This window comes from Tachypleus tridentatus, chromosome 2, assembly GCF_004210375.1.
Source record: "Tachypleus tridentatus isolate NWPU-2018 chromosome 2, ASM421037v1, whole genome shotgun sequence".
Lineage (NCBI taxonomy): Eukaryota > Metazoa > Arthropoda > Merostomata > Xiphosura > Limulidae > Tachypleus > Tachypleus tridentatus.
Window position 1 is genome coordinate 128649741 of NC_134826.1, and position 23467 is coordinate 128673207.

At 35.6% G+C, this 23467-nt stretch overlaps 1 protein-coding gene across 7 annotated transcripts in view; it reads right to left on the reverse strand.

Annotated features, from left to right (window-relative positions):
- LOC143245085 (rho GTPase-activating protein 100F-like) overlaps positions 1–23467 on the reverse strand; it is an 81660-nt gene that overhangs the window by 22700 nt on the left and 35493 nt on the right. For all 7 annotated transcript variants that reach the window (XM_076490950.1, XM_076490951.1, XM_076490949.1 and 4 more), the window contains one exon: positions 7898–9488. In XM_076490950.1, the coding sequence (XP_076347065.1) occupies positions 7898–9488 (1591 nt within the window). The remainder of the gene's footprint in view (positions 1–7897; positions 9489–23467) is intronic.

Here is a 23467-nt window from a genome sequence, read left to right on the forward strand (position 1 = left end):
TTGAGTTAAGAAAAAGTTTAAAACAAACTACCTCTTAAGGCTTCTATGTCTTATTTAAGTTTTATTATTATTTTTATTACTTACATTATTTAACATTATTAGCTACTTATGCGTTTTATTTCAGATTTCGGAACTTTGTTTTTGAGCAAAATCATAACTCTTGAAGATCCCCCTTTTTAACTCCTTTGCATTTTTATTTTTGGGGCTTTTTAAAAACAAGTCTACCATAACAAGCCAAGAGATCTGAAACTTTGTTTGTTCGTCTTGAATTTCGCGCAAAGCTACGTGAGGACTATCTGCTCTAGCCGTCCCTAATTTAACAGTGAAAGTCCAGGAGGTAGGCAGTTAGTCATCACCACTCACCGTCAGCTCTTGAGCGAATATTTTACCAACGAATAGTGGGATTGAACGTAAAATGTTAACGCTCCCACGGCTGAAAGGGCGAGCGTGTTTGGTAGGATGTAGGCATTGCACTGAATTCTTATATAAGTCAGTAAAGAAAAAAATGTGGCTTTGAATTTCGGACAAAGCTAGTCGTCTCTAATTTAGCAGTGGTGCCATGGAATAACTGCACGAATTAAAATAGCACCAGTGCTCTCGTGAAAAGTTTATTTCGTTTTGAACTTCACGCAAAGCTACGCGAGGGCTGCTTGTGCTAGCCTTCTTTAATTTAGCAGTGGGGATTAGAGTGAAGGCAGTTAGTCATCATCATACACCGCCAACTACTAGGCTACTCTTTTACCAACGAATAGTGGGATTGACCGTCACTATATAACGTTCCCACGACTGATACTAGCATGTTTGGCGAGACAGGAATTCAAACCTCCGGCTCTCAGACTGCGGGTCGAATGTTCTAATCACCTGGTCATGCCGTGCCTTATTTGGTATCATAAGACTACGTGACGTGTGTGCCTACTTAAAAAGAACATAAATATACAAGCATGTTTATATAGATTTAAAACTGTTCACGGATACTCAAACTTGCAGGGTAAATTCCGTTATTACAAGCAGTATATCCTTTTATTATATTATTTCTTGTCGTTTATGTGACAACGCGGAATCAAACACTGTTCCCTTTCAATAAAAAATAAATTGACAGAAAGAGGTTAAAGACAAAAGAAGGAGACATGCAAATGGAAGAAGATATTAGTACAAAGACCATTTAACACCATCGAATTGTTTACGCTTAACACAGCCCCCCCCGCAAGTACAGCGGTATGTCTACGGATTTACAACGCTAAAATCATCGGTTCGATTCCCCTCGGTGGGATCAGCAGATAGCCCAATGAGGCTTTGCTATAAGAAAAAAGATGGTTAATATAGTACAAGGTGATTCTATTTGGAAGAAGAAACTGAAAAACGTATGAAACAAAATGTACTATATACACCATGCCAAGTATTAAGCTATTATTAATAAAAATTTACATCTGTTATTAAATCACAAGTAACGTGTACAAACACCACTTACAGCTAACTGTACTATAAGTAATTGTAGTTGAACACAACAAAATTACGTATCGTTGTATGTTACGTGAGAAACAAATATTTTCAGAATGAATGGGAGTCTGAAATGAAACATCCGACACAAAGATGTGGTTAAAGTAAGTATTATAACAACACATTTAACACAAAGATGTGGTTAAAGTAAGTATTATAACAACACATTTAACACAAAGATGTGGTTAAAGTAAGTATTATAACAACACATTTAACACAAAGATGTGGCTAAAGGAAGTATTATAACAACACATTTAACACAAAGATGTGGTTAAAGTAAGTATTATAACAACACATTTAACACAAAGACGTGGCTAAAGGAAGTATTATAACAACACATTTAACACAAAGATGTGGTTAAAGTAAGTATTATAACAACACATTTAACACACAGATGTGGTTAAAGTAAGTATTATAACAACACATTTAACAAAAAGACGTGGCTAAAGGAAGTATTATAACAACACATTTAACACAAAGATGTGGTTAAAGTAAGTATTATAACAACACATTTAACACAAAGATGTGGTTAAAGTAAGTATTATAACAACATATTTAACACAAAGATTTGGTTAAAGGAAGCATTATAACAACACATATAAGTACGGAGAGCGTTTTTGTGGTAATGGGTCGCAAACCATTATATCCTGCATCAACAGTCCAGACACTAAGTGAGTTACGCCCGGCCCTTTAGAAAATGGTCTACCGAAAAATCACACCAGCATATGTTAGTTTCTTACAAAGTCATAGCAATTAACAAAACAACTTTTTTAGTCTTGTGTAAAATTCGGCACACTTGTAAATCAAGGCGATTTTTACTATACAAATGGCAGGTATTGAAAATATTGTATATCCAAAATTTTGTATACAAAGTTGTTGTTATTTTCTAAACTTTATATCCAAATCACAACACCATGAAGTAAAGCACGAGTGTACTTACGTAAGCTTGACATAACATTGTATCATAACAATAGGTAAACTGTTTAGACAATAGTGTCGTTTTAATTACATTAAGGGCCTGGCATGGCCTAGCGCGTTAAGGCGTGTGCTTCGTAATCTGAGGGTCGCGGGTTCGCGCCTGAGTCGCGCCAAACATGCTCGCCCTCCCAGCCGTGGGGGCGTTATAATGTGACGGTCAATCCCACTATCCGTTGGTAAAAGAGTAGCCCAAGAGTTGGCGGTGGGTGGTGATGACTAGCTGCCTTCCCTCTAGTCTTACACTGCTAAATTAGGGACGGCTAGCACAGATAGCCCTCGAGTAGCTTTGTGCGAAATTCCAAAACAAACAAACAAACTAATTACATTAAACAAAATCGTGCCCTTCTGTAATATAACTTAGACACACACGTCACCCAAACAGTGTATCTCGCTCCCGTCGAACAATACACGAATTACTGTGTTAGTTAAATCGTTTCGTTAATAAACAAATATGTCACTTAGCTATATTATTGAGATTTCTACGAAGATCTTGTATTTATATAACCATTTATGTTAAATTAGATTTAAGTATGTTAAAGAATTTTGAATCATAAATATATTAATTATAGGAAAAAAAAGAAAGAAAATAAGTCTAAGACAGGTGGTTACATTTTAACTTGAATAAAGCTGGTTAAACTGAACCTACGCTGTTCATAACGGTAACATATAATTTATGAATTCTCTACCGAATTGTATTCTGTTATAGCGTAAGAAAAATATTAACAAAACAAAACTATTCCAAGTTTCATTAATTTTAAGTAACGCAGCTTGAGTGTAGTCATGCAAATTCGAATCAGAGATATAATATTCAAATTAAATTCGCTTTAGAAAATCTACAAGTTATTCAGTTTTCAAAATAGTCTGTCGAAAACTAAACCGTGTGAAGTAACATTTCTGGTATATTTACTGTCATGATTAAATACATGCTAGTACTGTGTACGTTATTTATTTCTCATCTTAAAAAGACTATCGAAACTAAACCGTGTGAAGTACCACTTCTGATATTTACTGTCATGATTAAACACATGCTAGTACTGTGTACGTTATTTATTTTTCATCTTAAAAAGACTGTCGAAACTAAACCGTGTGAAGTAGCACTTCTGATATTTACTGTCATGATTAAACACATGCTAGTACTATGTACGTTATTTATTTCTCATCTTAAAAAGACTGTCGAAACTAAACCGTGTGAAGTAGCACTTCTGATATTTACTGTCATGATTAAACACATGCTAGTACTGTGTTCGTTATTTATTTCTCATCTTAAAAAGACTGTCGAAACTAAACCGTGTGAAGTAACACTTCTGATATTTACTGTCATGATTAAATACATGCTAGTACTGTGTACGTTATTTATTTCTCATATTAAAAAGACTGTCGAAACTAAACCGTGTGAAGTAACACTTCTGATATTTACTGTCATGATTAAACACATGCTAGTACTGTGTACGTTATTTATTTTTCATCTTAAAAAGACTGTCAAAACTAAACCGTGTGAAGTAACACTTCTGATATTTACTGTCATGATTAAACACATGCTAGTACTGTGTACGTTATTTATTTTTCATCTTAAAAAGACTGTCGAAACTAAACCGTGTGAAGTAGCACTTCTGATATTTTTACCGTCATGCTTAATTTGATCTTTGGATTTATTTTGCGCTGTTTTCTTAAAAAAACAACAGACAGTAGCGGTGAAGAACGAGTTACACATAACTGAATATTGAACAAGCTTCCTCACATGCATACGCTAAGCAACTGTTTCTGGCAGGATATACGTAAATGTCAGAAACAGCAGTTTCTTAGTTGCTAAATCTGTAAAGACCAACAGTGTTGTTCAAATGAGCAAACACTTAATTACCTAAAAAGTAAGAAAAAACAACAACAATAAAAACACGTTACTAAATATTTCTTTCTCTGTAATCAATACATTCTTAGTGAGAAGGTGCGGTTTAGACACCTGGTCTTAGCCTCTGGGAAATTCAATAATCTGTGAATATGGATGCGCATGCGTTGTGGACGCTATTTCTCACAAAACTCTAAATATGCTGAAAACTTACCAGCGTAATCATATTAGTTAGGGTAGAAATTAACATTGTTGAAAAACGAACATCGTTATTTAAAGCAAAAGTGCTTCGTTACAAATTTATATATACATACATAGACTCTATAGATATTTATTTTTATCTTGAAATAACCAATGCGCACGAAATAAAGAATTCAGAAATTTGAAACTTATAATGAAATTTAAAGAAACAAAAAACGTTTTAAGTAATTTCGTAATGCGAGTATCACTCTCCAGGTGGTATATACAGAAACACTGATTTTTTTGTATTTGAAAATGTCAGAGCGCCAGAATGTGTCGGATGAAATCGACGAAGATCCACTATCAATTGAACCACCACGACTAGAAGTCGGAAATAAAAATGACATGCCTACATAGGATAAAAGACAAGGCATAAATTATTCTTGAGTAAATGCGGAGGAACTGGCTCAAAACGATGCAGTAAAAGTAAATTTATATCCACAGTGTTGTAAAAAAAACAACAACAAACGATAAACGGGTCGTACTACTTATAGTGACAGCAGTTTGAAAAGCGGAAAGTATTTGTAACTGATTAAAAATACATATTAGTAAAGAAATATATATTAAAATCTTCAATTGAAAACATACTAAAACATCAGTATAGACCTCAGTTTTGTGCTATACTATGTAAAAATTACACTGACAAACACCACACCAACATTATTTATAAAATACAATGTGATAACTGCCACGACTTCTATATTGGAGAAACAAGTAGAAAACTGGAAACCAGATTCAAAGAACATAAAAAGTCAGCTTCACACGTTTGCGAATACTGCAAGTCAAATAAACACAACATAAACATAGAAAACATTCAAATACTAAATAAATAAACAAACATAAACAAATGCAAAATTAAAGAAGCCTTACTTATACAACAACTTAAACCCAAAATAAACCAATATAAAGGAACGCCTTTATACCTATATTAAATATAATAAAATAAACTTATATATTCAAACATCTAACACTGCCCTCTACATTCCGACACTCAGTTACACAACCCCTTTCAAACATGTGGTCAGCTTCCGGTCAGTTACCTCTTTCTTTCTTTGTGAACCTGACGATGTTCGCTCTTCTATGTAAAATATTTTCTCAACCCAAACGAGCCGTTTTTGCGTATATATTTCTAAAGATCATTAATCTAATCGTATCCGATGATTTACTTATTCCATTAATTTTGTGGTGATATGGAGCAGTGAGGTATTGACGTTTGATGGAGCCCTGTGTGACATTAATTCTGCACCTCCAACCCAATCCGTTAATTCATTTTGTTAATCAATTGCGCAGTCAGTGTACCCCTTCGATTTGGTGTCCTGTGCAAATACTTAAGGCACCAAGTCAACAGGGTTTGGCCCAAGAATAGTATTATTACATAAACACTTAAAACGAAATGTCTCGTCATATCCAGCACAAACGTATCTTTCATATACTCTATTCACAAGTTTCATAAAAACTAGCCCCCTTTCTCTATTATTTTTTTTACTGACGGCTGTCTTTTACGAAGTAAGGATTTTAAGCAAATCACAGTAAAGGTCTCCAATCTTACAATATTCTAAGTATTAAAACCGACAGATGTGAGGTATTACACTGCCATTGACACTAAACGCGTCTAAACACTACATACAGCTCTGCATGCATTCGATTACCATAAGCAACCTTAACGACTATTAAGTGTTCAAGGCATAAACATTAAACAGTTGCTTGGTCTAGCAGTATAATAAAAATAAATGTTTTAATGTTTGTCACATTGTTATTTATTCCCTCAAAGTAAAAATACTGTTTATACTCGAAGTTTGAAAATAAAATGTTGTTAATATATTTCCTATGTACATCGAATTAAGTTAGGATAAATTCCATTATTGCTATAATTAACTTTATAAAAATATAAAAAAAATTAAACATGAAGTTGAATGAACTTCAAGACGTTTAGGTTTAAAGGTTTATCAACTAGTTTAACGCTGTTAGTTATCTGTCGTTATACCAGTTAAAACTTAGTTTTCTAACACATTTTGATATTTCTGTTATAATAGTATTAAAATGCTTTCTTAGAGGCTGTATAATTACAGGGATGTCAGTATATGTTTAGATGCTTCATTATAATTCAGAAAAAAAATACTTGTAGAAGATGTGCCAATATCAACACATAACACACAAAACACAGCACGGTTTCACCCCAAAAAGAAACATAAATACAGCAAAATTGTATTTTGACAGTGGTTTGTCTGTAATAAACGAATTTTCCACATTGGATTATTGCTGGTGTCACTACTATGACACTTTTACTGCTTCAGCAATACTACATCAAAAACTGACGTTAAAACTAAAATTTTCAAACTCTGCGCGGCCTCCAAGATACTGGTGAACAATATACTGCAACACCTTTACCTGTCTATTCGAGACAGACTTACATTCAGTCTTTGGCTTCAAACTTAGTAATGTTGATTATTTTAGGTACTTCTGTTCAATGACGTTAGGTATGCTGAGAGGGTCATGCAAGTTCGCTGAAAAAAAAACTTTGGTTATTTATCTCACTATTGCAAAGTGCGTATAATAGAAAATACCAAAATGTTAAAAGTATCTTTTGAACTTACATGACAATGATACTCGGAATGTAAATCGAGAGTTCATGGTTCGTGTCCCATTACTGCAAATATGCGCTCACCACTATGGGGCTAATGATGTACAAAAGAATGATGGTCAGATTCTATTATTCGTTCACACAATAGTAGACCAATAGTTGGCGGAGGAAGCTGTTTACCTGCATCCTGTGTAGCCTATAAGTTCAAAATCCCGCCCACAATGCCCTCACGTAGCTTAGCGAGATTTGTGAAATGTAAAAATCAATAAAGGTTCAGATAAACGGTTGTTTACAAAAAACAAAATACTTTTAAATATTTTCTGAAAGAAAAACTAATAAAACGAAAAAGGGAAGATATAAATTTAAATAAATTACCGGTAATTCAATTTTATTTTCATTTGTTACAATTCTGTTTTTCTAAAATGCTGAAAGTAATGCATTATGTTAACATAATGTAAACAGATCCCAACCTGAAACAAACGCTTGGATGTATAGCCTGTATGATTCAATTAACTGAACAGAATTCTTCATAGGTTCTACTGTTGGTTTCCTTGTTATTAAGCACAAAGCACCATAATGGGCTATCTGTGCTCTGACCACCATGGGTATCGAAACCCAATTTATGACGGTGTGATTCCTCGAACATGCCGTTGTGCCATTGGGAGGCTCTATAGTGTTGTAAATAAATGGGTACTTCTGATAGGAATTACACTTAAAAGATGTTGAACTGGATATTGTGTTATTTGTTAATTACTTACCGACTCCTCGCCGGCCGGACCTGGACGACGGAAGCTCTGGGGCGGATACAGCCCCGTCACTATCCTCCTGAGAGTCGTAAGGCAGAGTTTTCTTGACAAAACGGACAGACTGGCGGTGCTGACGAGGTTCCAGCTCAATCTCACGGGCTCGTGGCAGTGAATTGCTGCGGGCCTGGCCGGCCATTCCATTAACTGGACCTGCACGTCCTAAACTATATTGTCTGTATATCATTGAGTCCTTGGAGTTGGTCTGCACCTCGGTATCAGAAGAGCTTTCCATCACAGATCGTCTCCGTAGAATTCCGGCATGGGGAGGAGCATCTCTTTCGTAACGTCGGACTCGACCGCGAGGCTGCATTGTGCGTGCCATTCTTAAAGCTGGACGCAGCCCTCTTGAAGCATATGTTTCAAGCCATTCTTCTCTTTCTGTTGCAATCTTCTGTTCACTCTCTGTCCTAAGTAGACGTGGAGGCTTACTGACTAATAAAGAGCCGTGCTCATCCCAGAAGCGATGGCGGGCAGTGGTGCCTCTTTCGGGCCTCGAAGGCAATAAAGTGTGCGATGCAGACATCTGAGATTTTCTAGCCTGAAGTGGTGGACCAGTGTGAAAAGTGTGAACTTTTTGAGCCAAGCTTTCTAATGTTTTAGGATAAACTTGTTGCGACATTGGCTGGCGAGTGACAATTTTAGGGGGTAATAAATCAGCAGTTTCTCTGCTCCAAAGAAGTTCTTCCTTCTCGATATCCGCTTCTGAGGTTCTGGGTCCTTGCAGTCCACGAGATTGTGAATTAGAAAACAACATACGCTCTTCCAGAGGGCGTCCTTCCCTTGTGGTCATAGGTCGCTCTATTGTTACAATATCAGACGAAAAACCTTTATTTCGGACTCTCGACATCTGCCCATCTTCATTATTGCTAGTGGAAAACTCATCCGGACCTTCTTCTTCGACCTCCTTCTTCCACACTACGACTGGTGGACGAATTTCTTCCATTACTTTGTGAGATGCGTGTATAGAAGCTCTTCCTGAAATTTTGGAGCGGATGGTGAGCACTAATCGTCGCGGAATAGACATAATTATAACAACATCATCCAAACTCATCTGTCTGACATCTACTAGGTTAACGGCCAATATTTCATCCCCTACTCTTAAAAGTCCGCTATCGTATACAGCACTTTCTAAGGCAATTCTAGATATGAAAACGCCTTCGTTTACCCTTGTCCCGTCGCCTTCTCTAATATATAGGCCTAGGGTCTGTCCCGGGCGCTTGATGATTTCTACAAACTGCACTGTGTGGTTGGAATCAGTGCCACTGAGATGCTTCTTACTTGTCTCTGTACCTACCCTTCCCAGAGTGCGAGGATCCAGAACACGTATGATCATCTCTCCTCGTTTTTCAACGGCCTCAATGTTGGCGGCTGTCGTAGCGTCATATTCGTTTTCCACCGCCTCAATCTGCCTGAATATTTCAGTGGAAATTCCACTGACCTTTCGGAAGTCGCTTTGAACCACCATTTCCGGTATTCTTGGACGTGACGGACCTGCTCTTCGAGTACCGTCTTCTCCTGCCTCCAGTTCACCTTCCCCCGTCTCCTGAAACACAGTTACATTAAAACACATTTTTATGTATTAAGCTTTCACGAGTTATTTGTGAACAAAACTGCTTTTCATTGTTTTTAACGTTTTTTAATTCTCACAAACAAGAACGGTGCTCATTAGAAATAAAAATAAAAACTTTTACTCTTGACTTGCACGTAAACTATGACAGCCACTTAGGCTTAGCAACCTAAACCATGTCTTACCAGTAAAAACCCATTTTAACTGATTTTTGTTTTATTACATTCTGGACGTGGTATGGCTTGGTAGTTAAAGCGCTCGACTAGCAAATTCCATAAAGCTGGGTCGAATTCCCGTCACTAAACATATCATTTCAGCCGCGGGGTCGTTAATAATTGCAGTCAGTCCCACTATTTGTTTGTAAAAGACCACCCCAGGAGTTAGGGCTGGGTAGTGTTGACTAGCTGTTTGTCATTGCTGAAATAAGGATATCTAGTGCAGACAGACTTCGAATGGCTTTGGTTGAAATACAAATCCAACTACACTTGCAAGTGAAACAAAGATAATCTGCCGCATGAAAACAAAAAGTTTTGTGATTATTGAACAAAAACTTTTATATATTAATTAAAACAATTAATGAATAGTTTATTTATTTTAGCCCAAAGTTACGGAATAAATTATTTGTGCTCTGTTCACAGTGACTAATCGAACAACGGATTCTAGCGTTGTAAGTCCGTAAAATGACCGCCGACCCGTTTGGGAACTAATGGAACGGATTTTAATAAAACGTAAAGCGTCGTAATAATAAGTTAGCAAAAACGATTTACAAGCATACATAAGAGTTTTATTGATAGTGGAACGTTTTTCTTCGGGTATGATCAGTACCAAACTATACAAAGGTTATATATCGTTACAAAGACGAAAGTTTGTGTGTGTTTTTCTTATACCAAAGCAACATTGGGCTATCTGCTGAGCCCACCGAGGGGAATCGAACCCCTGATATTAACGTTGTAAATCCGTAGACTTTCCGCTGTACTAGCGTGGGGCAAAGACAAAAGATATGGCGGTTTAAAACGTGATGGCAATGGTGTAAACAGATGACAGGATAAAGGTAAAGGTAAAGCCTGGTGAAATGTATAAATGGTGAATAGACCTTGTCAAATATGGCTGATGTTCTTAGGGCCATTATCACAATTTTGTAAAAGATGATTTGCTTTGACGGTTTATATGGTTTCTAAACAGTCTCTCTCTCTCTTTTGTCTTTTAGTTTGGGTAATTGTGGGATAATTCCATCCCAGATTATATTGTGATCTGTTTCATGTTGATATGTTAAGGCAGATGTCTGTAAATTATACGTACACATGTGAACTTGGTATTCGTTCTGTCTTATATCTCAGGAACGTGACGTTTGTACTATGTATTTCTTTTCACATTCATATGGGATTCTATATATCTCTTGCCTTTGTTGTTTTAGTAGAGTTAGGTAGCAATGTATTAATCGTATGTGAAGGTTTGAATACAATTTTTACATCAATGCTCAAATTATTAAAAAATCTAGTAATTTCATTATCAGTTTGTGACCCAAAAGGAAATTAAACAAAGTTACTATGTTTTATGTTGTTGATAGGTGAAAGGTTAAAGTTCACACAACATTTTTATATGTTTTGAAGTTCGAAGCAAATCATATCGACGACGTTTGGGTTGAAACCTCTAGACAATGATACACACATTAAGTAGTTCAATTCAGTTCATAAGTCTTCTTTGTGAGCGCAAGATTGTACAACACGATTATTTCAAACTGGTAAAATAGAAGAATATATTCTGTAATAGGTGGTGATTATATGTGGTGGCATGGTGACGGAATGGTAGCTATCTTATCTTCTTCTCTTTTTACATTTAAATCTAAAAAGGGAAGATAGTTGTTGGATTCTCTTTCACGTGAGAAAATTATGATGTTGGGTCTTAATATGCTTAAGAATTCAAAGAAATTGAGTATTGTCTCTTTCCCAAGTTACCATAACTGAAGATATCTTCTACGTATATTAACCAGCTTTCAAGTCTCTTGATTTGTGTGAATTTGTTTCTAAAACGGACCTGTAGAGGTAAAAAAATAGAGTAAAAAGAGGGATTCGATCGATAATCCATTATTTTGTTTGTAAAACTCGTTTTCATATGTAGAATAACTGTTTTTCAAGATGTATTCTGCTCTGTAACAAGATTAGCTTCTTGTTTTTTGGATGTTTTTATCAAGGCTTGTTTACGGGCATTGAGGTAAATAAAGGTTCTACGTCGAAAGATACTAGTATATATTCTTGGTTTATTTTGAAGTTTTTGATTCTGTTGATAAAATCTGGAGAGGTTTTGAGATAATAGGGTCTGGTTTCAAGTAAAGGGTTAATCTGCATTTTTGTAGTGACTTTAGTTTCCACATCGAAACAATAACAGATATAATTATGGATAATTACAAGAATGGTATGAGCAACTAAAACAAACTGTATATATCCAAGCTTAAACTGTTAAATAATTACGTCTATCAAGTTTTACGCTTAAAGCGTATATGAGCACAAGTTGCTTGTAGAGTTTTGATCTTTTACTTGACAGGTTTTTTCTTTCAGCCTTATATACAGAAAATAAAAATTTGCATTAAAAATAAAGTACTTAATAAATTCAATAAAAGTGACGTATTAGACAACATCAACTATCTTGTCACACTCGTGTAACAGCTCATATCTGAATAACTGAAACAGACGCCATCAATCACGCAATGGTTTAGTAGATTCATCCCATGTATTAGAAATACTGAAACGGATACTCCGGTAAACAAGCGAAATAAATTAAGAATGAAATCGGAAACAACGTCAAATATGGCGAACCATGCTTGACAGAAGCATTATGGGAGAGCGGAAACAACGTCAAGTATGGCAAACCATGCTTGTCAGAAGCATTATGGGAGAGCGGAAACAACCTCAAGTATAGCAAACCATGCTTGTCAGAAGCATTATGGGAGAGCGGAAACAACATCAAGTATAGCAAACCATGCTTGTCGGAAGCATTATGGGAGAGCGGAAACAACATCAAATATGGCAAACCGTGCTTGTCAGAAGCATTATGGGAGAGGAGGCTTTGGAACTCAAAATGGATACATTACAGGGGGCATCTGCAACAACGAAAACATATGTCTTGATTTACTGGAATCTATCAATTATCTTGCTAGGTTTCATCAACCACCTTAGAAACATCATGATCGTGTTTGAAGTCGCTTGAAAATACCTTAAGTAGCCACATTAAAACATAATGGTGAATTTATTAGTCACTTCAAAAACACCATTGTTGGTTTTAGTATACACTTTAAAATGTCAAGGTGTAGTTAGTAGCCACATTAGAAACATTAAGGTGGATTTATTAGTCACTTTAAAAACACCATTGTCGGTTTTAGTATACACTTTAAAATGTCAAGGTGGAGATAGTAGCCACATTAGAAACATTAAGGTGGATTTAGTTGCCATATTATGAACATCAAGGTAGATTTAGTGGGCACATTAAAAACATTAAGGTGGATTTATTAGTCATTTAAAAACACCATTGTCGGTTTTAGTATAAACTTTAAAATGTCAAAGTGGAGATGGTAGCCACATTAGAAACATTAATGTGGATTCAGTTGCCATATTATGAACATCAAGGTAAATTCACTGGCCGCATTAAAAACATTAAGGTGGATTCATTAGTCACTTTAACACCACCATTGTTGGTTTTAGTATAAACTTTAAAATGTCAAGGTGGAGATAGTAGCCACATTAGAAACATTAAGGTGGATTTATTAGTCACTTTAAAAACACCATTATTGGTTTTAGTATACACTTTAAAATGTCAAGGTGGAGTTAGTAGCCACATTAGAAACATTAAGGTGGATTTAGTTGCCATATTATGAACATCAAGGTAGATTTAGTGTCCACATTAAAAACATTAAGGTGGATTTATTAGTCTCTTTAACAACACCATTGTTGGTTTTAGAATAAACTTTAAAATGTCAAGGTGGAGATAGTAGCCACATTAGAAACATTAAGGTGGATTTATTAGTCACTTTAAAAACACCATTGTCGGTTTTAGTATAAACTTTAAAATGTCAAGGTGGAGATGGTTGCCACATTAGAAACATTAAGGTGGATTCAGTTGCCATATTATGAACATCAAGGTAAATTCACTGGCCGCATTAAAAACATTAAGGTGGATTCATTAGTCACTTTAACACCACCATTGTTGGTTTTAGTATAAACTTTAAAATGTCAAGGTGGAGATAGTAGCCACATTAGAAACATTAAGGTGGATTTATTAGTCACTTTAAAAACACCATTATTGGTTTTAGTATAAACTTTAAAATGTCAAGGTGGAGTTAGTAGCCACATTAGAAACATTAAGGTGGATTTATTAGTCACTTTAAAAACACCATTGTCGGTTTTAGTATACACTTTAAAATGTCAAGGTGGAGATGGTAGCCACATTAGAAACATTAAGGTGGATTTAATTGCCATATTATGAACATCAAGGTAGATTTAGTGTCCACATTAAAAACATTAAGGTGGATTTATTAGTCACTTTAACAACACCATTGTTGGTTTTAGAATAAACTTTAAAATGTCAAGGTGGAGATAGTAGCCACATTAGAAACATTAAGGTGGATTTATTAGTCACTTTAAAAACACCATTGTCGGTTTTAGTATAAACTTTAAAATGTCAAGGTGGAGATGGTTGCCACATTAGAAACATTAAGGTGGATTTATTAGTCACTTTAAAAACACCATTGTCGGTTTTAGTATAAACTTTAAAATGTCAAGGTGGAGATGGTTGCCACATTAGAAACATTAAGGTGGAAATATTAGTCACTTTAACAACACCATTGTTGGTTTTAGAATAAACTTTAAAATGTCAAGGTGGAGATAGTAGCCACATTAGAAACATTAAGGTGGATTTATTAGTCACTTTAAAAACACCATTGTCGGTTTTAGTATAAACTTTAAAATGTCAAGGTGGAGATGGTTGCCACATTAGAAACATTAAGGTGGATTTATTAGTCACTTTAAAAACACCATTGTCGGTTTTAGTATACACTTTAAAATGTCAAGGTGGAGATAGTAGCCACATTAGAAACATTAAGGTGGATTTAGTTGCCATATTATGAACATCAAGGTAGATTTAGTGGCCACATTAAAAACATTAAGGTGGATTTATTAGTCACTTAAAAACACCATTGTCGGTTTTATTATAAACTTTAAAATGTCAAGGTGGAGATGGTAGCCACATTAGAAACATTAATGTGGATTCAGTTGCCATATTATGAACATCAAAGTAGATTCAGTGGCCGCATTAAAAACATTAAGGTGGATTCATTAGTAACTTTAAAAATACCATTGTCGGTTTTAGTATAAACTTTAAAATGTCAAGGTGGAGGTGGTTGCCACATTAGAAACATTAAGGTGGATTTATTAGTCACTTTAAAAACACCATTGTCGGTTTTAGTATAAACTTTAAAATGTCAAGGTGGAGATGGTAGCCACATTAGAAACATTAATGTGGATTCAGTTGCCATATTATGAACATCAAGGTAGATTTAGTGGCCACATTAAAAACATTAAGGTGGATTTATTAGTCACTTAAAAACACCATTGTCGGTTTTAGTATAAACTTTAAAATGTCAAGGTGGAGATAGTAGCTACATCAGAAACATTAAGGTGGATTTATTAGTCACTTTAAAAACACCATTATTGGTTTTAGTATAAACTTTAAAATGTCAAGGTGGAGTTAGTAGCCACATTAGAAACATTAAGGTGGATTTATTAGTCACTTTAAAAACACCATTGTCGGTTTTAGTATAAACTTTAAAGTGTCAAGGTGGAGATGGTAGCCACATTAGAAACATTTAGGTGAATTTAGTAGTCATATTAGGAACATTAAGGTGGATTTAGTTGCCACGTTAGAAGCATTAAGGTGGATTTAGTAGCGACATTAAAACATCTTGGTGTTTTTCAGCATCTATTTAAAACATCGCAGGCCTTTCTGTATCATTTTAACCCCGTTTGTAGCAAAGGCTTACTTGAAATTTTCTTTAAAAGAATCAACACTATGAAAATAAAAGACAGAGAAATAAATTTATAATGCAAGTCTGTATGAAGACGACACCATGTTATATTTGTGCTTTAAATATAGTCTTTCCTAGTTGAATTGAGTGAAACCAGTAAAATCAGGGCAGTCTGATGCCCAGAAATTGTCATTTAGGATGGACAGTATTTCCAAGTTAGACAGACGTTCCTGAATCATGGTTGATCATAGCAAGTTTTGATACATTTAAACTTAGAAAAGCTTCTTTCGCCCGACGACACGTGGTTGGATTTTGTCAGCTTAAGTGACATCCAGACATTTCGGAAACGTTAAAGTCTTCAATTGCCGTGATCATCAGAAGTCAACACTTCTGCTAGATTGGTCAGGTTACTGTAAATTGTTTCATCAATGTCAGTTTCGTTGATGTTTCTATACAATTTCAATTCCAAAACGGCTGCTACAATTATACAAACTGTAAAAAAAAGTTGTGAACTAAATTTTCTAAGCCTTTTCCTTAGTCTTCATTTGATTCTGAGACGTCGTTTTGTGTTTTGTGGTGAGATATTCATTAGACCTTCCAATGGAGAACAAGAAGAAATTATTTTAACGGATGCTCGGGCTTTTAACCATTTTTCTACAATCTCTTTGTTTGCTTATGAAATTGGCACAAAGCTACATGAGGGCTATCTGCGCTAGCCGTCCCTAATTTAGCCGTGTAAGACTAGAGGGAAGGTAGCTCGTCATCACCGCCCATCGCCAACTCTTGGGCTACTATTTTGCCAACAAATAGTGGGATTGACCGTCACATTATAACGCCCACACGGCTAAAAGGGCGAACATGTTTGGTGTGACGGGGATTCGAACCCGCGATCCTTGGATTACAAGTCGAGTGCCTCAACCTCCTGGCCATGCGGGACCTATAACAGCAGTTTCTTTAGGGGATGATGAAACCTTATCAATTTATTCATAGTCGAATTTTTTTCAAGGCCCGCCATGGCCAGGTGGTTAAGGTGCTCGTCTCCTAAGTTGAGGGTAACGAGTTTGAATCCCCGTCACACTAAACATACTCACCATTTCACCCGTTGGGACGTTATAATGTGTGGTCAATTCCACTATTCGTTGGTAAAAGAGTAGTTCAAGAGTTGGCGGTGGGTGGTGATGACTAGTTGCCTTCCTTCTAGTCTTACAGTGCTAAATTAAGGACGGCTAACGCAGGTAGCCCTCGTGTAGCTTTGCGAGAAATTCAAAAACAGGCTTTTTTTTATGCGCATGCGATAATATGCCTGAATTGTTAGGAAGGCTAGATAGCTCCAACTTCATATGCCTTCTCTTTTGCAGTTAACATTGCGTTATTAAGCTTGACACATGAAAAGTTTTGTAGAAACTCAAGAATTGGCAGTTCATCAGTTATATGGGAAGTTTTGCTGAACATGTGTTTGTTGACAAAACTGATTTAGGAAAGTTCGCACCGAAAGACATAGTCAACCAATAACTTGAACTCCTGATAAGATAGAAGTATAGCTGGTTTGAGAGCACTCTAACCTTTGCGGTTTTTCTCTCTAACATATAAAAATTCATGTAGTTTTGTAGAATTTTATTACCTTTAGAAGTAAACTAAAGACGCACATTCATTTTGCCAACACTTTTAAACTAAGTTAAACAAAAGGTGTTTATCTTTGAGTTTTGGGTCAGAAAGACTAAAAAAAAGACTATTTTTTTAGGTGACTGAGCTGATAACTTATACAAGAATACAAAGCAGTAAATAACATGTAACCGAATGGTGGGTGATGCAGTTCTGAAGGTGTTTTGTTGTAATATTACCCATTTGTGTGTAGAGTTAGTTGAGACTACTACAGATCAATGTTTTGTATCTGTAGAGACTTTATATCTAGTTCAACCATAATAGTAGTCAAGCCGTGTACTAAGTGTACAGTGTATTTAAGCCAGATTTCTAATTGGTGTGTACATCTTCACAGCAACTTATAAGTTAATCTTATATTTTGCTTAGCTATGTCCATAAATTTTACCAAACATTCATCTGCCAATGAAATCTTCTTTCTCCAGTTATCAATACGCGTAACATATCTTTGAAATTACAATAAATAAAGGTAAAACAAAGCTACAACAACGAAAAAAAATCATGAGAAGTCATATAACTGTCGTCTTGCGTTCGAAGGTAATTATCCATCTTGTTTACTTCTGATCAATCATGTGACGTGGATACTCATCGATGCATTTTTTTAACACTCAAAATGATGTAATGAATTTTCATGCTGTCTGACCAATGTTAAAAGATGTCTCCTAACTTATAGTCAAAAGTTTATGCACATTATGTCATAATCTGAAAAAAAAGAATTACAGTTGAATTTCTGAATGATCTTAAAAAATGCCTCTAAACTCATAACACAGAATTTAGTAAAAAAAGATATTACAGCTGAAATAGTTATGGTATCGTTTGATTTTGAATACTTCAACTGCCTTCTGTCAACGTTTTACACTTTTCCTCAGAGTTCATACATGATGATGGCTAATCAAATACTTCTGATTCGAAGATTTCGGATGATGTGCCATTATCGTGATAACGTTTAATGAAATGCTTTTGATCCCCAGACTTTGGATGATGTTCGATCATACATGATGATAGCTAATGAAATGATTCTGACCCCCAGACTTTGGATATTGCACATCAGCTGTTCCAGAAAATCCTGGTACAACGAATAATCGCAAGTAGATTGTGTATGTGGCGAGGCCATTGAGTTGGATTATATAATTGTCCTTGGTAGATTAGTTCCTACCAGATTTATACAATTGAAACCTCAGATCCTTTACTGAACTGCACTCTAAAACGTTTCAGGTATAAAATCTCAGACCATCGATGTCGAATTCAGCTCATCGAAATATATTCTCTCTCACTTGAGAAAAGCAATAGTAGTTCTTTAGCAAAACAAGAGACTTATCTTTCTCACCTCGGCTCTTGCAACAGCCATTATCAGATGGAATTTTGCAGAGTGTATTCTTCTCTGATGACAGTATTATGGGATTAATAAATATGTTACTTGTAATGAACCCAGGGAATTTCCAAATTTAAATTTGAGATAACTTATAGAAGTTAAACAGAACAGGCTGTGGCTTTGTAATGGCCCGGCATGGCCAAGCGTGTTAAGGCGTGCGACTCGTAATCTGAGGGTCGCGGGTTCGCATCCCCGTCGCGCCAAACATGCTCGTCCTTTCAGCTGTGGGGGCGTTATAAAAGTGACGGTCAATCACATTATTCGTTGGTAAAAGAGTAGCCCAAGAGTTGGTGGTGGGTGGTGATGACTAGCTGTGTTCCCTCTAGTCTTACACTGCTAAATTAGGGACGGCTAGCACAGATAGCCCTCGAGTAGCTTTGTGCGAAATTCAAAAACAAACAAACAAGGCTCTGTAATTTGTAAAAATTAGATAGTTTCAGTACATTATAATACTGTTTTGTATACTGACATTGTAATGTGAACAAGTAACAATCGGTAGTAAGGCTATTTCAACCTGTGACTTTGTTAAGGTCAATGTTAAATTTATGTGGCACATCGATATAGAATTGGAATTTTTGAACTTGAAAAACATTTTTGGCGCACGTGAGCTAAGCATCCAGGTCAGGTGTTGCCGTTTGTAGTTTAGTATTACTAACCAGAGGGAACGTAGCCACTCAAGAACACCCGCTACCACGAATAATATTGTCTGTTTGTTGTTAAGCGTAAAACTGCGGGCATCGAAACCCAATGTTCAGCGTTATAATCCCTAATACTTACCTTTGAGCCACCGATGGGATCTCTTTGAACTGGATAATAAGATTAAGTGTCACTTTTATAACATTTCAGCGGTTGAAAATGAGAAACAAGTTCAGAGGCCTCAAGTCATCATGTCTCAAATTTCGGATCATTTAGCCATGTCCAGGGCTACAAAGAACTTAAATGTTTGTTTTTTAATGTTGGTCAACGAGCTGAAGAAAAAAGGATTAAAAGATACGAGATTGCATTAATTGATTAAAATATACAGTGATCATTAATAGATAGGCTTTCAACAGAGACCTATAATCTTGATTCCAGGAAGGAACCTTTTAATCTATTGATTTGAGCATTGGTAGTTTCCGAATAAAAACTGGAAATTGCTTTACCGCTACCTATCGTGGTTGAAAATGATATTTTATTTGTATGGTAGTTTGATTGATAATGATTGGAGCATACGAAATTTAACAAAGAAAAAAGGGAAAATATAAATGCCATCGTCAGTACGGAGGTTTTAACAGACTGTACGAAGACGTAATAATACGAAGACATCAACACTAGGGACCCAGGTAGGTTTAAATAAGTTTGTAAGCAAATTAAACGCATAACTGAAATGCTTAGAAGTTTTAAATATTAGATAGAAACATTTGTTAACCTCAACATGGTTCTACGTAAAACAAAAATAGGTCTGCTTTTCAATTTACCCAAGCAAATGCGTGTGAGGCACTTATATTGAATTGGAACATAATATCTTCAACTAAATTTATTTTTTCGAAACGAAGAATATTTATATTTACTTTCCTGGAGAAAGTAAACGTAATTCGACCTTCTTTCTGTGCATCAACTGCTGTTCATCAACAGCGAACTATTGTGCACATTTTAAGTAAAAATATTTTTCTTACCTATCTTCACGACATGAATTCAGAAGTTAGAACTGCGTGTTTCATTGAAAACTTTTTTCTAGGTATGTGATATCATGGAACTACGTACGTGCAAGTTTTAGCTCAATATTAACTCCTGATCAAAGTAAGTTACCTTCACTGTAACGAACTTAGGTAATGAGATATTACTTTTATTATTATTTTTTATTACAATGCAATATTTCTTTAGTTTGGTATCATCCCTGTTTGCAGTAGTTTCGGCAGCACTTTATCAAAATATAAATCAGTGTCTTGTATTTAGGACAAAGCTACTGAGGTTATCTAGTGCCATTCCTTGGCTTTAATTACTGTCCTTAGGGATACAGCTAGTCGACAGTACTGTATTACCAACTACCCATGTTATGGGATTGCTTACCACCCTTATAAGACATCTACAGCTTAAAATGAGAAGAAGATAATTTGTGTTATCGCCAGCTCCGAAATCTAGATATCTAATACATGACCTAGGCCCGGCATCGTTAGGTGGTTAAGGCGATCGACTCGTAATCTGAAGGTCGCTGGTTCGAATCCTCGTCACACCAAACATGCTCGCCCTTTCAGCCGTAGGGGCGTATTAATGTGATGGTCAATCCCACTATTCGCTGGTAAAATAGTTCAAGAGTTGGCGGTGGGTAGTGATGAATAGCTGCTCTATCTCTAGTCTTGCACTGTTAAAGTAGGGACGGCGAGTGCAGATAGCTGTCGTGTAGCTTCGAGCAAAATTCAAAAACAAGCAAACTAACTAACATATGGCCAATCCATACCTCGACAAATCCATTCATCAAGTCATTACGTAGATATAACAATAAGTATCGAAAACTCTTCAACTGAATGAAATTAATTGCATGAATGGCAAAGTATTTTACATAAAACACCTCAGTTTGTATTGTTTGTTTGTTTTTGAATTTCGCACAAAGCTACTCGAGGGCTATCTGTGCTAGCCGTCCCTAATTTAGCACTGTAAGACTAGAGGGAAGGCAGCTAGTCATCACCACCCACCGCCAACTCTTGGGCTACTCTTTTACCAACGAATAGTGGGATTGACCGTCACATTATTACGCCCCCACGGCTGAAAGGACGAGCATGTTTGGCGCGACGGGGATGCGAACCCGCGACCCTCAGATTACGAGTCGCACGCCTTAACGCGCTTGGCCATGCCGGGCCCTCAGTTTGTATAAAATATTACAGGTTGACAGCAGATATGATTGCGTTTTGTTAGTGAAATCCGTGATAGCTGAAGTTTAATTTGTTGAGAAAATGTATAAAACAACCTGATGTTTTGGGTTGTTAATGATATATGTAAAGTAGCTAATTCTTTAATTTGTTCAGCTTTAAACACTTGTTTTAGAAAACTCGTGATTCGGTTTGGACCTTTAGTAAGAGAAAAATGCTTAAAATAAATCTTTACAACGAATATTAATTTAATACAATATTCAGGGCATAATTAAGCATTTAACACGTCTTAGTAATAGAAGAATGCGTTGGAAACGCATTCTCTTTGAAATGTTTTATTTCTTTGATTCTTTCCAACGAAATATAAAGAATAAGGTTTCAAACTAATTATGTAATTAAGCTACACTGTGAAAACAAACATGTCCTGCGACTGAACAGCAGTGGATTACACGTAGCTTATGGTTCGGTGAGTGAAAATGATTTTGAGATAGAGCGTTATTGACAATCCAGTTGAAGACCGTGGTATCTACACGAGTTAAATTCACAACGCATGAAAAGGTTTGTGAATCAACAATGCTAAATTTCGGTCCACAGTTAACAATCGACACTACAGACGGTGCTGTTGTATAAATAATCATGAAGCACACATAAGATAATTTTCCGAAAATTAAAGACTTGCAGACAAATTGTTTTTTAATTCTATACGTTGCACTAAGCATTTTCTTTCAAGTCATAATGTGGTTTATTAATTCATCTGGGAAATTAATAGCAATGGTGCAGGATATCTTTGGAAAATATTCAAATTTTTATTACTTAGGATATTCTGTTTATATTGTTATTTATGTTTATTTTTCTGAATGATTAAAACATAAGCAAAAGACCCATTAAGTAGAAAACGTCGTGTAATTAAAGACAGGAGCAGCAAACGTTGTCAGTCATATACAGTGTTTACATTTTTGAAATCTACATTATTATTAACAGTCTTTAACAATACATGAAAAAGTATGGTGTACAATATACACAATTAGAAGCGGTGCACAATTAGAAGTGTTAACAGAGACTTATAAATTAAAAATCTGAAATAAGCCTAGTGTGATAAAACACACATAAAGATTCAGGAATTTCATATAACTCATAAGGTGTTCCATAGCGGAATGTTTACAGTTCGCTTGTCTTTGAAAGTTACGATACAAACATCATAAAATATAAACAGTGAGGAGAAACCTAACGTTATACACAATGCAGTGACATTAGCTACATTCAGGTTTTATGATAATGTGTTGATACTCTTGTCAAAAACGAGACTACAAAAATTGGACTAGAACACACACACACGTAGGGTACTGTTTTGCTAAAACGTGCTTACAACATGTATATTTAAGGTTAATTTTATCTACATTCTTGTTAACACGTTACGAATGGAATATAAGGTATTGAGATTATAGTTATACTTGAAAATGGAAAATTGGGCAAAGCTTGAACAGCCACAAAAACAAAGGAGAAAGAAACAATCTCGTACGTGTCAAAATCAATTATTTCAAACTTCTATTAATAATACTAAGAGAATAAAACAACAGCTACCCAGTCATTGGCATGTTGGGTTGTGGATCTGAGGATCCGTAGTTCAAGCAAAACGCCCCTAGTGATACAGTGGACTTACAACAACAGAAACCCTAGAAATGAGTTTCGATACGCGTTGTTGGCAGAGCACAGATAGTTCATTGTATAGCTTTATGCTTAATTCCAAATAAACAAACAAAACATACAAAAACTCGCACTCTGCACTCTGAGGTCTTGGGTTCGTTATTAGGTATAGTCAAATCGTATCAACCAGGTTGACAAGAGTAGCACAAAAATTGGCGGTGGGTAATGTTGAATAGCTGTATTCTCTCTAGTATGTACTCTTGAAATTATGGACGGCTAGTGCAAACAGTCCCCATACAAATAGTTTTGTTCGAAATTAAACAAAGAAATAAATTATTGTAAAGAAAGCATAACACAGTCGGTAAAGATATTGAACTGTTTTGGATATGTTTTAAAATACAACAGTATACTATACTAAAAG